This window comes from Dipodomys ordii, unplaced genomic scaffold (assembly GCF_000151885.1).
Source record: "Dipodomys ordii isolate 6190 unplaced genomic scaffold, Dord_2.0 Scaffold105, whole genome shotgun sequence".
NCBI classification, from domain to species: Eukaryota; Metazoa; Chordata; class Mammalia; order Rodentia; family Heteromyidae; genus Dipodomys; species Dipodomys ordii.
In genome coordinates, this window is record NW_012267321.1 from 2,549,669 (window position 1) to 2,567,221 (window position 17,553).

At 50.8% G+C, this 17,553-nt stretch overlaps 1 protein-coding gene across 1 annotated transcript in view; it reads right to left on the reverse strand.

Moving 5' to 3' along the window:
• LOC105994205 (serine/threonine-protein phosphatase 2A 65 kDa regulatory subunit A alpha isoform-like) overlaps positions 1–17,553 on the reverse strand; it is a 51,983-nt gene that overhangs the window by 29,826 nt on the left and 4,604 nt on the right. The window contains 10 exon segments of the mRNA XM_013027624.1: positions 7,151–7,244; positions 7,771–7,913; positions 8,275–8,429; positions 8,585–8,642; positions 8,741–8,941; positions 11,375–11,549; positions 12,094–12,326; positions 12,517–12,584; positions 16,106–16,265; positions 16,410–16,526. Of these exon segments, the coding sequence (XP_012883078.1) occupies positions 7,151–7,244; positions 7,771–7,913; positions 8,275–8,429; positions 8,585–8,642; positions 8,741–8,941; positions 11,375–11,549; positions 12,094–12,326; positions 12,517–12,584; positions 16,106–16,265; positions 16,410–16,526 (1,404 nt within the window).

The following is a 17,553-nucleotide window of genomic DNA, read 5'->3' on the forward strand; positions in this document are numbered from 1 at the left end:
GCTTGGTAAGAAATGTACGCATTATCCTGCCCATGTAATTGTAACTCCTCTGTACAGTATGTTCACAAATAAAATAAAATTAAATTTAAAAAAATCTATACAAGAAAAAAAAATAATGCTTATTAGGTCATGTCAACTTCTTCCAGAGAATCTGCCCCATCAATTGGTAGTCGTGTCAAATTCAAGATAAACTGGTTAAACTCACCTAACATGTGTTCCTAATTCCAGTTTGAGTCTTTGATTTTTTTCTTTCTTTCTTTAATAGTTCCCTATGAAATGAAGCAAATCATTCCTAAAGCCCCTTCTGTTCTGGAGAAGAAAGTAGTTGGAAAGAAAATATCAGCTGGCAATTGTTTCTAACATATTTATAAGATGATTTCTATGTTGCTTTGTATGCCCTTCCCGCACAGTATAACCAATGCTTTCACTGTATTTGATGTTGGTATAATTTGTGGAGGGGAAGGGAAAAAACAAATCTTTTAACTAGGGATACAGGTGGACCCATTGCAACAATGAGACATACAAGTCGTTATGTCGTAAAACAAACTTTACAACTTTGGTGTGGGGGTGAGGGGAATTGGGTTGGGGAGGGTGAGAGTATGGGAAAGGATTGGAAGGGGAAACAAAGAGGATGCAACAATGGTTGATAAGAAATGTAGTCATTATCATGCCCATATAATGGTAACCCTTCTCTAGGGTATTCTCACAATAAAAAAAAGAAAGAAAATAGCAGCTGGGTGTTGGTGGGTGAAGCCTGTGTTCTGAGTTCCTGAGAAGGCGAGATCTAAGGATCACAGTTCAAAGCCAGTCTAGGCAGAAAACTCTCTGAGACTCTCATCTCCAATAAACCACTAAAAAACAAAAAAAGAACAAAGGAGGAGGCTACAATGCTGGATAAGAAGTGTAGTCATTATCTTGCCCATGTAATTGTAACCCCTCCGTACAGTATGTTCACAATAATTAAAAAGAAGAAGAAAAAAAAGATGGAAGTGGTGCTGTGGGTGAAGTGGAAGAGAGCTAGCCTTGAGCAAAATCCTCCCAGGGACATAATGGAGGCCCAGAGTTTAAGCCTCAGTCCTGGCACAAAGAAGGAAAGAGAGAATCACGGACACAGACACACAGACAGACAGAGACAGGCAGAAAAGAGAGATGGAAAGCCAGTAAAGAAGAAGGAAGGAAGGAAGGAAGGGAGGAAGGAAGGAAGGAAGGAAGGAAGGAAGGAAGGAAGGAAGGAAGGGAGTCCTGCTTGTGTAGCTCTGACTACAAACATCAAGGCTCTTTCCTGACAGTTACTCCCTTAATCTTGTCTGTGCTTATTTCTTCCACATAATTAATTTTCACAACTCTTTCTTTTCCTTGGTGGTCCATGTTACATATCTCTAGACTCTCTGCTAATTCAACAAGGACATTAACTGTACTATGAAAAGCACATTTTTAAATGTAAAGTTGTTTTTACAACATGAAGGCTCTTTGAGGAAGTCACTTGCTTGGCTATTGTGACATTTCCTGCAGTGCTCCTCATGTCCCTTGTTATGAGATGAGTTTACCACAGCCTCTGTGGTGCAGGTCAGGGCTGCTGGGCTGAATGACAGGCAGGGCCCTCCGACCCGGGTTCTCCACCTCCACCCTTTTCTTCTCTGGAATGAATTGCAGGGTGAGAGAAAGCCAGAAGTAGCACTGATGTCCCCGGGACAGTCACCAGCCCTGAGCACAAAAGCTCAGGGACATGCCCAGGCCCTGAGTTCAAGTCCTAGGACCTGCACAGAAAAGGAAAGCAAGCAGATGGCAGGCCTGTCTCTAGGAACCATCCCGGGACTATGCCGGGTGTTGAGTGGACTGTGGGCTCTGAGCCAGGCGCCTCCTCCTGATCCTGAAGTTCCCACAGCCACCCCACCACAGAAAGGCTTGAACCACAGGCCCTGCCATCCCTGCACTCCCTCCCCCGACACTGGCTTTAGCCAGATTCTGTACCTGCCCCACGCCCTTAATCCCGTCCAAAGTCATTCCACCCAGAACAGGAGTGCTCTGGTCTCCTTGGGGAGCTGTCTAGTGTCATCATTAACCTCACACACACCTGGTCCTCTCCTGACCCCTGGTGTTCCTGTCCTCAGAGGTCCTCCCCATCTGTGTCACCTTGGAGAGCGTGGATGTGGACTTAGCTTCCTGATCTAGGGGCAGCGCGTGTCCTCCACCAGCTCCCTGCCTTCTGAGGGGACGCAGGCTTTCCCTGCCCCCACTCCACCCCCTCTCAGAACCTGGTCTCCAGGACCACCCCACCCTCCAGACATCTCATACTCTGTCAAGAGCATGACCCAAATCCAAGACAGCCCATGCCTTGAGCTTCCCCTCCCCTACAGTAATGCTCCACGTGCTTTTCCTCTTTTTTTTTTGGCCAGCCATATGGCTTGAACTCTGGGCCTAGGCGCTGTCCCTCAGCTCTTTAGCTCAAGGTTAGGCTCTGCACCCCACGCACCCCTGCAGTCCGCTGGAAGCACAGCCACTTGTCATCATGCTGACATGCAGCCCTGCCTGGACTCATTACTTCTAGAGAGTTCGCACTTTCAGGACGTCTTTCTCCATCTGTGTCTTCTTTCTTCCTGAGCACCCTCAGTTCTGCACCACCATCTTGTATGAATCCCTTTCCTGTCTCCTGTGTCCTTGCCACGCTGTGGCCAGACCCCTGACTCCTGCTCCCCTGCTGCACACCTGCTGGCCAGAGCTCACAGCCAGCTCCTGACTTGGCTTCATTCACAGCAGCACCTGGTGACTATGCTCAATATGAAGGAGGGATGAGACACACTCACCTCTCACTCATGGGGATGACTTGAAGCTCCAGACAAAGCGTTTCAGGAAAAATGGGTTGTGACACAAAGGTGCAACTCAGCCTGTGAACAGGCTGGGAGGTCAGCTCCCCCCCCTGCATCCTTAGCTTGGGGGCTCTGGGCCCACACCTTGTGCACATCCTGCTGGTAGAGGAGGCCACAATGTGGTGGCCATCCTCACAAAACCACCAGCCTGGCGAATCATCTTCCATTGCAATCAAAACAGCAGAACCCAGAAGAGCCAAGAAGGTTCTGGGGAGGTTTTCGTGGGAAGAACTCATACCAGGTCAGATCTGGGAGTAACCATTGACTGATGCCTAGGACAGGTGCCATCTGACTTCTGTTCCTGGGTCACACCCAAGTCCTGGCATGATGGTGGCCATTATTGCACACTGCACACACCTTGCCTTGTCAGGTCCCAGCCGGACTGTATCTACCTTCCCATTGCTTCTACTTCATTAAAATACCTAACTACTCACTTCTTACAGCTGATAATGGGTTAGGGGAAATACCTTTAAAGCAGATGGATCCTTGGTATAATGACTTTTGGGGGGGAGGGAATCAGTATTGGGGCTTGAACTCAGGGCCTGGGTGCTGTCCCTAAGCTCTTTTCTTCATGGCTAGCGCTCTACCACTTGGAGCTTAGTGCCACTTCCAGTGTTCTGGTAGGGAATTGAAGAGTATCCTGGACTTTTCTGCCTAGGCTGGCTTTGAACTGTGATCCTCAGATCTCAGCCTCAATTGCTAGGATGACAGGTGCAAGCCACAGGTGTCCAATGTCTTACTCTTCAAATTGTTCAGGACTGGTTGAGCCACACTTGCAATTATGGGTGGAATGCAATGTGGGCGTGGTGCATGATCTTTCAATGCATTGTTGAAATTACTTGCAGGTATGTTATGAAATATTTTACATCTGTGCTCTTCAAGGAAATAGGTGTCTAATCTTGTCTTTAGTCTGTTCTCATTTTGGTATGAGAGGGAGTTTGGTAGCATTCTTCCTTTCCTAGTTTTTGAACCTGTCTGAGGGACATTGGTGGTAACTCTGAACACCTGGTGTATCCCATCACTGAATCATTATACTGCTTGATTACAAATGAAGTTACGTGATTAAAGTCACCTTGGATCAAACAGGATGGGTCCAACGCGCAAAGACTGAATCCATTCCTTGTATGTTTTCTAATGTGTTGGACTTATTCCCCAATGACAATTTGAATTTAAACTGTTATGATATTCTAGTTTTCTTAGTTGATGCCTTCACTGTTCTTGGATGAAGGCTTGTCAGTCTTAGCTATCAAGAAAACTTCTTACCTTCACTGATTTTTTTTGTCTGTCCTGAAGCTTGAACTCTGGGCCTGGGCACTGTCCCTCAGCTCTTCAGCTCAAGGCAGGCACTCTATCACTTGAGCCATAGTTGCCACTTCCACTTTTCTGGTGAGATGAGTCTCATGAACTTTCCTGCCTCAGCTGGCTTTGAACCATGATCCTCATATCTCAGCTGCAGAGTAACTATGATTACAGGCGTGAGCCCCCAGGCCTCCGCTTCTTTCACTGATTTTTTTACATTGTTCATTTAATCTCCTTTTTTTATTTTTACCCTTATTTGTGTGTGTGTGTGTGTGTGTGTGTGTGTGTGTGTGTGTGTGTTTATGTGTGTGCCTGTCCTAGGGCTTGAACTCAGGGCCTGGCACTGTTGCTAAGCTTCTTTAGCTCCAGGCTAGTGCGCTACCACTTGAGCCACAGCTCTGCTTTGTACATTCTGGGGATAGTTTATTGAAAATGAGCCTTGTGGGGCTGAGAAGGTGGCTCAGTGGTAGAGCTCTTGCCTTGCATGCGTGAGGCCCTGGGTTTGATTCCACAGCACCACATAAGCAAAAAGAAAAAAGCCAGAAGTGGCGCTGTGGCTCAAGTGGTAGAGCACTAGCTTTGAGCTGAAGAGCTGAGGGACAGCGCCCAGGCCTAGACTTCAGGCTCCACGACATGACCCAAAAAATAAAAAAATAAAAAAAATAAATAGAAAATGAGCTTGGTGGACTTTTCTGCTGACTTTGAACCATAATCCTCAGATCTGAGCTTCTGGAGTAGCTTTGATTAGTGGTGAGCAGCCATCAGTGTCAGGCTGGCTCTATCCTGATTTTTATGATTATCTCTCTATCCACTGTTCTGGGTTTGCTTTTAGACTGTGCTTCGTTGTTGATGATATTTGAAACACCTGACTTTTTTCATGCCAGGCCCAAACAGCTGTAAATTCCCTCAGAGAAGCTTTTGCTGCATCCCAGAGATTCTGGAAAGTTGTGGTATGGCTTTGATTTTTGATTTTGTAAACTTGTTCCTTCATTTGATCCTTAAGTCTTATGGCTGACTTTGGGCTCGACAGCCTATCACTTGATGAGGGGGGGGTCGTAAGCCAACATTCCAACTTCGTCTGGACTTACGGGTCCATGGCATCCCGTAGTATTAGTTCATGAAACTGGGGCAGCAGTAGGCATCTATGTGCCGGCTCACTGTCAGCAGAGGGTGACAGTCTTTATCTCATCAACCTAGCTTGGGTTTGATGTCTCTCCTGCTCTTGTGGGACAAGCAACTGGGGCTCCATTTCAGGTCAGTTCCCATTTGCTTGGGACAGTTTTCCACCCAGAACTTTCAGTTTTCAGTCTTGGCTGGTGAAGTGCCATATCTATGCAGTGTTGGTTTATAACTGGGCCAGGCCAGCTCTCCCTCCTAGCTGACCGGCACAAGGTAGAGCAGGGTCACTGCTTTACAGTTCAGGCAGGTATATACAGATCCAGAAAATACTGTCAGCTTTATGTTGTATATCAATTCCCCACCACCAAATAGCTCCAAATTTTTAATATACTATCTATTGCCCTCTACTCCTTTCTCTCTTGTATATTTGTCTGTTCTCCTAAAAAACAACTTTCCATGAAGAACAAAGCATGGCAACTGCAGGAAAATGGATGGAACTGGAATTCATCATACATCTTGGGAAGGAAAACAGGCCAGACAAGAAATGTAAATATGTTTTTCTCTGGTAGAATAAAGACTTTAAAAGACAAAAATCTAGCCTCATGCCAATGGCTCACTATTGTCATCCTAGCTACTCAGAAGGCTGATATATGATGATCATGGTTCAAAGCCAGCCAGGGAAGGAAAGTCCATGACACTCTTATCTCCAATCAACCACGAGAAAACCAGAAGTGAGGCTGTGGCTCAGGTGGTAGAGTGCTCCACCTCAGCTGAAGAGCTGAGGCACAGCAGCCAGGACCAGAGTTCAATCCACATGAGTAACCAAAAAAAAAAAGATATAAAGCTCACAGTGATGTCCTCAACCACAGGGTCTTGGGCATGCTTGAGGTACCCAGTGCAAAACCCAGGCTTTGAGACAGTGCTATGTGCTCATCAAAAAAATGGATGATTTTCCCAGGGCAGGAGTGTGGCTCAGTGAAGAGTAAGAGGACTTGAGTAGTAGGAGGATGTGAACAATAGGAGGATGTGAAGAGTAGGGCCTCCACAGGCAGCCCGGGTCCTTGGCCAGCTTTGCCACAGCAGGCAGCATGCCTAGGGTTCAGGACACTCAGTGTGAGTGTTTAGGACTAAGTGTCCTCACAGAAAAGGGCAGAGACCAAGGCCCCAGGACACTCCCTCCAACACCCACTAAGACCTGAGGGCGGACTCTTTCTATACCTTGATTTCTTTGTGAAAAGGGGGAAAAAAGAAATAAAATACAAACAATAGTTGACACAAATAAACCACTGGGGGGGCGGAGGGAAGGGGAGAGAGGTGGGAGGCAGGTGGGGATGGGGTCCCCATCTCAGCAGCAAGAGGCAGTGACCCGGACGCTCGAGTGTCTCCCTACAGGGCAGGAGTGGGGCCTTCCTCCTGGCTGCTGTCCATCCCACCGTGTGTCCCTCAGCCTTTTGGAGGGGGGCGGGTGCCATCTCCCCAGGCAGCTCAGGAAACGTGCGTGGGGCCAGGTCTGGGATCAGGCCAAGCACAGGGAGGGCTGTCAGGGACACACTGGCTCCATGAGAGAGGATCTCAGGGAGGGCTGAGCAAAGGGTGGGTCAGAGGCCGGGCACTGGAGGCCCAAGCACTGGCTCTTCTTCCAGTATCAGGCAAGAGACAGAACTGGAGGAACAGGAATGGGCCGGCTCAGAAGCCCAGCCTGGCCCTCTTGCGCCCCTGCCCAGGCCCCACCACCCTCTCCCCATCCACCTGCATGTCTGGCCCCCTAGCCCCTTCCTGGCACTGCCACCCTCTGGCCCTCCCAGGCCCCTGTCTGGGCACCACCACCCCTCCCACCTGCCACCGCCCGCCCACCCCCAACCCACATCGGTCAAGGCCTCCTGGGCAAAGTACTTGACGGCAACATCCTGGTCCTGGGTCAGCTTCTCCAGGACTGACTTGACCTCGCTATTCAGGGTGCTGGAAGCAGAGGGGAAAGGGCTGCAGCATGAAGCTGATGGGGCCCACAACTGGGAACTCAGTTCAGGCCTGGCCATCCCCTGTGGAATTTCAACTTGCATCTCCATCATGATGACTAGCGATGCTGAGCCATCCTTCCCCTCCCTTCCCTTCACATCCCCCTCCCCAGAAGGCTCACCATGGCCATTGCTGACTCCTCTGTCTACAGTGAAGCCGACACTGGGAGGAAGCAGCAGGGAGCAGTGGCAGCTGAACACAGTGGTGCACATCTGGAATCCCAGCCACTGAGGAAGCCCTAGCAATAGTGGGCATGGTGGCACCCATTATCCTAGTGGTGTGAGCAGCATGCACAGACCAGGCAGCCTGGGCCACACATGCACTCTGTGAAATATAACAAAGGCAAAAAGTGCTGGGAGCATGGCTCAAGTGGCAGAATGCTTGCCTAGTGAGGTAACCCTCTGTATCACCACAAAGGAAGAAACAGTGTAGCTGGAGAGGAGCATAAGAACAGTGAGTCCCAGCTCACCTGTTGTGGAGGATGGGCCTAATCTTCTGCAGGGACTTGGCCACATTGAAGCGTATGTTGGTGATGGGGTCCCCAACCATGTGCACGACGGTGGGCAGCATGTGTTTGGTGGTGATGTCCTGCCTGCACACCTCCGACAGAACCCGGCCAAGCGCAGGCACACGATCAGTATAGGCAGCGCCTGGCACCTGCGCCTGAGTGGCTAGGCTATGCCAATCCTCACTGGCATGGAAACGGTGTGCACAACTGACAACACCTCCTCCCCGACTATGATTTACAACGAGTTCAACTCTGAACACACAGCCAACGATGTGTCTCATACCAGCTCACCCGCGCCCAGGCCAAGGGTGCCGGAGGCCTGGAGCCCGCCCAGCTCCAGAAATGTACCCCTGGCCCTGGCCCCCAGCCTCTCCACTCCCAAGTGTGGTTTCACGGTGGGGCCGTGCTTGCCCCTCCCCTGGCAAGCTGGCACCTAGGTGCAGGTGTGGTGCAGGCCACACTCATGTTTATGCAGAAGAGGGTGGCCATGCAGTGCAGGTAGTTAGGGTGTCCAGACATAGCCAGCATCTTAGGGATCATGGTGACATGTGCCCTCTCCTTCTCAAACTTCTCCATCAGCTTCTTGAGGTTTCTGGTGGCTGCCTCACAGATGGCATAGACTGCAAGGGGGACAGGAAGGCCATAGGGGAGTTTTAGAGTGGGTCATGGCTCAGCACCAGCCTTCCCCAGGTTTCCAACAGTGGGGGGCAGGGCACAGACAGAACAGCTGTGTGGCCCCACCCACTGGCTGCCAGCTCCTTGTGGCAGGACTCACCATGGTCCACCAGCCATGCCATGCACGAGTTGAGTTTCCCATCAAAGAATTCCACTCCCTGACATAAGGAGAGGTGGTGAGGGCTCCAAGAGTGAGGGAGTCTGGCCTGCATCCTCTCCCCTCCCCACCGTACCCGGCATGCCCTGGATCACGCACCATCTGCCAAGCCAGCAGGGGCATGTACTCGATGATGGCAAGCCGCACCCACCACTTGGCATCCTCGGCTAGCTCCACGATGGCGGGCAGCAGTGACTAGGACAGCTGCCGGGTGTCGATCACCTCGTTCACGCAGTCCAGGTTGGAGATGATGTTCAGCTGCACCTCTGGGCACTGCAGAGGATGGGGCTCCAGTGATGCCTGGCCCAAGGCAGCCCAGAATGGGGGAGGGGTGTGCCACCCCACAGCAATACCCTAAAGACCTGCCATCTCCCCAGGGCCACTGCCCAGCCCCAACCTTGCCCCAGGGACACAGTGATAAGGCCACACTTGACATTAAGTAATGGAGGCTTGGGCATGATATGACACCTGCAGTCATTCTGAGAGAACTTGCATGAATCATGAGGAAAAATAACACAGTGGGAGAAGAAAGGTGAGCCCCAGCTCCGCCCAGGACAGCTGTATCAGGACCCAATTGAGGCTCGAGCCAGGAGGGCGGAGTCATGGCACTTGGCCCACCAGTACTGAGATTTGCCCCTTTCATTCCTGTCACTTCAACTCCCTCCACTGACATGAGATCCCACCAGAGCACAACCCAGCCTCCAGGGCAAGGCTCATCCATGCCATGCTCCCACTATCCAGCAGGGCCGGGGCAAACACAGCAGGTGCTCCATGACAGAAAGAGTTTGAACTGCTTCTGCTCTCCCCAGAGCCAGCCCTCATCTCCAGCAGCCTGCGCCAAAACCACAGATCTTAGTTCACATTATCCCAAGTGGGGCTTTCTGTGACCTGATCCACAAACATGTCAGTGATGCAGAGTCTCCTGCTTTTACATTTATACTAAAATATAGTGGGCTGAGTCACTAAATGGGCAGGGGAGCTAAGGAGAGACTCCTCAAAAGAGGGAAGAATGGCAAAGAAACACATGAGGAAATGCTCATCATCTCTGGGCATGAAGGAATTACAATCACAACAACCCTGAGATTCCATCTTAATCCAGTTAGATTGGCCAGCATTTTGAATTCGAACAAATGCTGGTGGGGATGTGGAGAAAAGGAGCCCTACTGGGCAGCTGGTGGCAATGTGAACTAGTAGAGCCACTCAGCACAGCAGTCTGCAGGTTCCTCCAAATACTACACACAGACTTTCCCTCCCACCCACTCTTGGGCATCTACACTGAGCATCATGACAAGGACACCTGCACACCCATGTTCACTGCCACAATACTCACAATAGCCAAGGTATGGAAACAGCCCAGATGCCCCACAGTAGATGAGTGGACCCACAAAATGTGAACAATGGTACTTTACACAGTCATTAGAAAGAATAAAATAATGTCATTTGCAAGGAAATGGATGGAACTAGAACAAATCCTGAGAAGTGAAGTAAGTCAAGACTGGAAATTAATGGTGCACGTTCTCTCTGATATAAGGAAGTTAGACCTAAAATGCACTGGGATATGACAAATGCCACTGGATTCCAGAGACTCACACACAGTGAGACCAAAGGAGAGTAGTCTTAGGAGAGAATCACAAAGGCCCAATGCCTAAGCGTCTCTTCATATTTATATAAAATATTACACATACTGAAACAAAATCCAAGATGTGGAAACAAAATACATATATATTTTTTGGTTTTAGCTTTTGATACTTCTGTATTCTTTATCTGATAAAGAGTCTGTACTCATGTTATCTTTGGGAGGGTACAGGGAGAGAAAAAGGATAGAAAGAAAAGTGAATCCATGGAGCTCACAGGACACCGATGAAAGTGAACTGCACAACTCATGGGTAAAGATGGGAGGGAGATGTTGGGAGGAAATGAGAGAACATCAGACACTCACTGTAGAAAAGGAAATGTCCTCATTCTGTGACTCATGCATGCCATTGTAATCCCTCTGTATATCCCTTCTATAATAACAGTACGCATGTACAAAATAGGCTGTGCACCTCAGCTCACACCTTCAATCTAGCTAGCTATTCAGGAGGCAGAGTTAGAGAATTGGAGTCCAAGGTTAGCCTAGGCAAAGGTGGAGATCCTAGCTGAAAAATAAATCCAAAGGGTAGGGTGTGCCTCAAGAAGAGGGGCACCTGCCCAGCGAGCACAAGACCCCAGTTCACAGCCCCAGTTGCCAGTATGAACACACGCCTGGACAAATGTGTGCCTAGTGACTCTGCCTTTTCTTGGTTGCCAGAGATGCCTTACACTTGCTCCTGACCACCCCTTGCTCCTGACCACCAGCAGAGCCGATGGGTCCACACTAAGGGCACACACAAGGGTAGCCCTCCAAGGGCCTCATGCTCTTTTACCAGTGTAACTGGTATGGAGTGCTGGTGGGCAGCCCTGTTTCTCCCTCAGCTCCTTGTCTGTCTGCAGCTTCTACTCCTGGGCAGGACAAGAGTCTCGCTTGGAGCCCAGGACAGAGAGCTTCACTTTCCCACCTTTCCAGGTCCTTGCCGTGTACAAAGCAGGGCAAGTGACAGCTTCCCAGTGTGAATGTGCACCCCTGACCCTGCCAAGATCCAGCCCTGGCTTCTCTGCCCACGGACGTCAGGCTGCCCACTCCCATGCAGGACAGACACGCTTCCCTCTTCCCTTCAGCCTTGGCCCTGCCTGTGCACTGCAGGCCTCAGGCACCTTAGTGAACTTGTTGGCCACCATGTAGTGGAAGTGACAGGACCTGTCCTCGGCCGCCTGGTGCAGTGTGGGCATCCCCAGGGCTTCCAGGTCCTCCTGGGGCAGGAGCTGGGCAATGTTCACACACACCTCCACCCCCGGCAGCCACACAGTGTCCTGGGTAGCAGAAGGGGTGCTAAGTGTCCATGGGGCATAAGGGCAGAGGGCCCAGTGGCGGAATGAGGGAGGGGGAAAGGGGAGAGGAGGAAGGGTGGAGCAGGGACCCACCTGCTCATCAGAGGCTAGGTTGGAGAACTAAGGGGATGATCTCACTCTTGACGTTGTCCAGCTCTAGGACCTTAGCGAACTCCCCCAGCTTGGAAGTTGCGGCCCGTCCCACTATGGGGGTGTCATCTGAACAGAGGTTTTGTAAGTACCTGGGGATCTAGAGTGGCGCTGGGCAGGAAGAACTCAAGCAGCCAGGAGAGATTAGAGGGCATGGACCCTTGGGTGCCATGGTTTTTGCCCAGGGCATAGGAGGCTTCACTCAGGATAGGAGGAAGAGTAGGAGGGGGGCCTGCGGCCAGGGCAGCTCAAGGGAGCAGCAAGTAGGGTTACTGTGCATTCACACTCACATGGGAGGGGGAGGGGACTGCCACTGAGGCCCAGCAGGTGAGCTGACCCCAGGGGACAGGACAGGGGCAGTTGGGCAGGCGGTGGCAAGTTAGCCCCAGACTCACTGGTAGAGCTCTGCTTTCACAGCGCTGGACACTAACAGGTAGCAGACGGAGAAGAGGCCCCAGGCCAAGGTGCTGGAAGTGAACCAGCTGCCCCCAGCGAGCAGTTTCACCAGGGGCACCAAATGGGCTTCGAGGTCAGAGGACAAGTTCTCATGGGAGATGGCCCGCAAGGACACCACTGTGTTATCCCCCACCACTGTCACCTCCACCGTGGTGAGCGACTCCAGTGGGGGCTGCAGGGGCGGGGGAGGGGCGGGTGGCACGATGCTCTGCTCAGCCCTCCAGCCTTGAGGCCATCCCCTTGGACAGCACCCCTCCCCCTACCAACCCTGCTCTATGGCTCCTGTCTCTGCTCCGGGGATGGGAGTGAGGACCCCGCATGCCACTCACCAGCAGGCAGTGCATTTACTCTGGACTCCCCACCAGGCCGGTAAAGGTTCCCAGCTGCTCAGCCAGGGCCAGAAGGACCTCATCCTCAGCGTAGATGGTGTCTGTAGGCGCAGGGCATTCCCATCACAGCCCACCCTGGGACCCTGGCACCCTGTGATCCCGGTCCCAAGATGCACAAGCTTGCTGTCAGTACCCACAGATTTTCCATATGGCCAGCACAGAGAAAAAGATAGGAGCTGGGGATGGGTGGGGGAGCACTGAAGTGACAGTGCCACTCTACACTCCTCAGGGAGGGGAGACCAAGTCCCATCCTGTGCAACACTGTGGCAAGCAGATATCCTGTTCAAGTACAGCTTACAGTCTCAGCACAGTTCTCCGCTAAACATCCTTTTCTATCTGTTCAGACTCGGTTCAGCCACTGCCTCCTGGAGGCTGTGCAGGCTGTCCCCTTCCCCCAGCCTGCCCCGAACCACCGGCCCCTATGCCCGGCTCCCACCCAAAGACAGTGCCAAGCCCAGCCACAGTCTCAGGTCTCAGGGCTGGGCAGGGCAGGCCAGGACACCGACGATCTCTGGGATTCTTCCTTTCTGACCTAGGACTCACTACAAGAAGCTCAGCACCCAGGGCTCAGAGCACCACCTCCAGAACCCTGACACTACACTGCTGTCTGTAAGATGACAACCTGTCATTTTGCTCTACCCCACAATCATGCTGCAGTAATCGCTTACAAAACCAATCCTGCATGTTCTGCTGGCGTGAGGCTCAGGCTTCTGCTTTTCTGTCTGGACAGCACCACCTTTTCCCAAAGGACATGGCACCTGCCACATGCAACTGGAGACGCTCCCAGACAGCAAATCCAAAGGGACCTAACATCCTGTCCCCTGCGGCTCTAAGCCCCACGTGTCTGCATCCCTTTTGTGACCTAATTTTACAAATATTTAAAATTGTGTTGCATTTCTGCTTGGCTGTTTAATAAAAAGATGTTTCACAAAAAAAAGACGATGTAGCCTATTTCCATCACAAAGTACGACTAGGCCATGAACAAGAAGGAAATCTTGTCATTTGTTGCCACATCTCTAGAACTACAGATCGCTGTGGAAAATGCAAGAAGTCAGACACAGAAAGGAAAATGCATGTTCTTGAAACAGACAAGAACAGGGCAGAAGAATTGTCAGCCAGACCAGAAGGGTCCAGGTGAGGAATGGAGTCACACGCACTGAGGTAGACCAGAAACAAAGGGTGAGGAGTCACTGCTGATCCTCTCCTGAGCACACTGACAAATTCCTGCTTCAAAATCACCACTGATAACAATGAAAATGGGTAGTGATTTAGAGAATGAAGCTACCTCCTCAGAAACAACCAGGCATGAAAAGAGATAATCCTGCTTTCAGGAATATGCATGAAATGCTTACCTCTAATCTCCAAATCGGTTCTCTAGGGATGAAATCATTTTAAGAAAAAATGGCCATTATTGCCAAAGAAGCTCCTGTACAGAAACGTCTCATTCTATTTTCTTTCTTTCTTTTGTGCCAGTCCAGGGGTTTGAACTCTGGGCCTGGATGCTGTTGCTGAGCTCTTTTATTCCAGACTGGCACTCTACCACCAAAGTGGAGATAAGAATTGGAGATAAGAATCTCATGGGCTTTCTTCACCAGGCTGGCTTTGAACCTTGATTCTCTAATATTAGGCTCCTGAGAGTGCATCAGTACCGGGTTCCATTTTTGTTTTCTAACAGCATATAAGATGATAAAAAAAATAAAAGAAGACTGAGATGAAGAGGGCTGGGAAGGTGGCTCAGTGGTAGAGTGCTTGCCTAGCATGCAAGAAGCCCTGGGTTCAATTCCTCAGCAGCACACATAGGAAAAGCCAGAAATGGTGCTGTGGCACCAATGGTAGAGTGCTGGCCTTGAGCAAAACCAGCTCAGGAACAGTGCCCAAGCCCTGAGTTCAAGTCTCAGAACTGGAAACAGAATAGGAAGGGACACTTTGGATAAGAAACTTTGGGAACACATGGCTTACACACCGCTGAGGTTGTTTAGCGTCATCTCTCTTCAGGCCTTAGTGTCTCCTGCCGGCCTACTGGGATCCAGGAGAGGTAAGTGACTGCACCACTCCCCTGTCCCCTGGAGAAGCACCCACATGAAAGTGAAAAGTGTTTTGGTAATGGTCACATGGGGGAGAAGAAAATGTTTACTGAGAACATGGCATGCCACCCCAGGTAAAGGGAAAATCACCACTCCCGTGGGAGACGACCTCAGCTGCCGCCCTCCTGGACCCCTCTCTAAGGAGCCTTCTGCAGTTCTGAAGTGCCCATGTGCATCTCAGAAACGACCCGCCCTGCCACACACATCCTGAGAGAAGAGGCCAGCACTTGTGTTCACTGCCACTGGAAAGGCGCAGCCTGCAGGAGAGACCCCAGGTTCCACACTCTGGGTAAGGAATCACCTTAGGAGCAGGGATTCTGGATTGATCCTGGATGCATAACAAAGCCACAGGGAAGGATAGGAATGGGCTAGGACAGTGAAAATAACTGCGGTTCTATGCTCCCCACCCCCAAGCTCGGTTGGTTCCTCACTTCTTCTTAACAGAGTCTGTCCTTGTTTATGACAAGTGAGGAGGAATCCTGATTGTTCAAGGCTTGGGGACGATGTGTTCACAGCAGCAACTCTAGAATGGCATTTGAACCTAAAATTGCCCCTCTCGTTCTCTGTCATCCACCTCCTTCTTCACCCGCACCATCCCCACCACAGACCATTTCATCTTCCTGGTATTTCTTCTGTGAAATGTGGACTCCATGTTGAGGAAAGGGTGACACCTGGGACCCACGCCCCCAGCCACTGTATTGAGGTATAAGTGTATGTGACCCCAGGAACGTGTCACGCATGTTTCCAGTTTCTTTCTTTAGTCAGTCAGAGAGCTTGAACTCAGGGCTTGCCCATGTTCCTTGAGCCCTTTTTGCTCAAGTCTAGGCCTCTACCACTTTGAGCCACAGGTCTACTTCTGATTTGCTGGTGCTTAACTGGAGAGAAGAGTCTCACAGGCTTTCCTTCTGTAGGCCGGCCTTGAATTGGGAATCCAAGGTCTCAGCCCCTGAGTAGCTAGGATTACAGGCTTGAACCACAGGGCCTTTCTTGTTTAGAAACTTAGATCTGATTCTACAGAGGAGAAATGTAGCCGTCTTCATCTCAGAACCTGACTCACCTTCCCCTAATGCCATTTCTCCAGGCTCACCCATTTCCATGAACATGTGGTCTTCTTCTTCTCGAAGGATGAATAGAACTGGATTTTTCCTAATACATGAGATACATTAGGAAATTATTTCTAGTGGTCTGAATGCTGGATGGAGAATGTTGAGTTCCCTTGGAACCATGCAAGCCTCAGTTTCCCAGACCAGAGCCTCTGGATAAGACTGAAGGAACAGAGAGGATGGGAGATACCCATGTGTCTTGGGGGTGATCCTCTTAGCCCAGACTGTGGTTGGTTTTGTGGGTAATTTGTCTCTTCTCTCCCATTATCTATTCCTTTCCTGCATGGGGAACAGGATGAGAGCCAAAGACTTGATTCTTAGGCACTTAATTGTAGCCAACTTCCTAAGTCTTCTGTGTAGGGGTGTTCCCCAAACCATGGTGGCTTGGGGCTGGAGAATTTTCTTCAATGATGTGGGGTGCAAAATGGTCTTCTATCTTTTCCGAGTGAGCAGGGGGGTGTCGATGGGTAGCACTTGCTCCCTGAGCCTCTTCCTTGCTGTCAGCATCAGCCAGGGGGACTCCAGCTGGGCAAGGCTGAAGGGGAGAGCCCACAAGCACATTGTCTCCACCGTCTACCTCAGCTGGGGGGTCTCCTTCCTGTTGAGCATTATGTTTCTTATGTACATGACTGGACCCAAAGTGCATGACAACATGACGAGCTTAAAGTCCTATGGATACTGTTCTTCCATGTGTCACAATCCAGCTGCTGCTGTGCTGCACATGGCCATACTCTCGGGGCCTGATATTCTGTTTCTGGGGCTCATGCTCTGGGCCAGCACCTCCATGCTTTTTGTCCTGTACAGACACAAGCAGAAAATGCGGCACATCCCAAGGACCAGTGTCTCCACCAGAGCCTCTCTCCAGTCCAGATCCATCATAAACATCCTCCTCCTGGTGAGCGCCTTTGTCTTCTTTTATACGGTGTCCTTCATCTCTCAGATTTGCTTGTCTGTGATTTACAACCCCAGCCCTGTGCTGCACCATATGGCAGCATTTGCTATGGGCTGTTTCCCAGCCCTCAGCCCTTTCCTGCTCATGAGCGGACACTCCACTCCCTGCAGTGTCCTCTTCACCTGCACAAAGAAGAAACAGGTCTTCCCCTGAGGACCACCAAGCTTGCATCTCTGCTGAACTTTGCTTGGCCATTCAATGTAGAGAGCTGTGAGAGGCTGCACCTGGAAGATGGCGCCGGCTTCCGCCCTCCGCCTTCCGGATGGCGAGTGCTCTCTGTGGTAAACAACTCCTTATATGGCTAAGGCAAAGAATTGGCTTGCTTCCTCGCAACTGAACCTATTAGTGGTTCCCACGTGGTGTATCAGGGTTGGCTACCCAGCGGGTACTTAAGGCTGTGGGGAATTCTCCCCAGGGTTGGGGTCAGAAGATTACTCAAAGGTCCTGAATAAACTGCAGAGAGAAGAGTTCGGTGTCTTCCTTGCTGGTGGAGGCGGTCACGACAGGTGGTGGCCCGTACGGGGACTCAGCCATAACCCCAATGAGGACTCAGAACTCTCTGCGGTCAGGGTGGTGCACCGGTAAGTTCCCAGGTAAAAGGGGAATCCACGACAAGAGCAGGGGTAAGTCCCCAGGTAAAAGGGGAATCCAAGACAAGAGCGGGGGATAAGTTCCCAGGTAAAAGGGGGAATCCGCAAGAAGAGCGGGGGGAGGGTAAGTTCCCAGGTAAAAGGGGAATCCGCGATAAGAGGGGGGGGTTTGCTCTTCTCTGTAGATACAGAGAGAGCGAGAACCCGGGGCTAGTCAATAGAGTAGCCAAAAGTAAAAGTAAAAGTGTGTTTACCAGCTTTAAATGTTTAAAACATGGGCG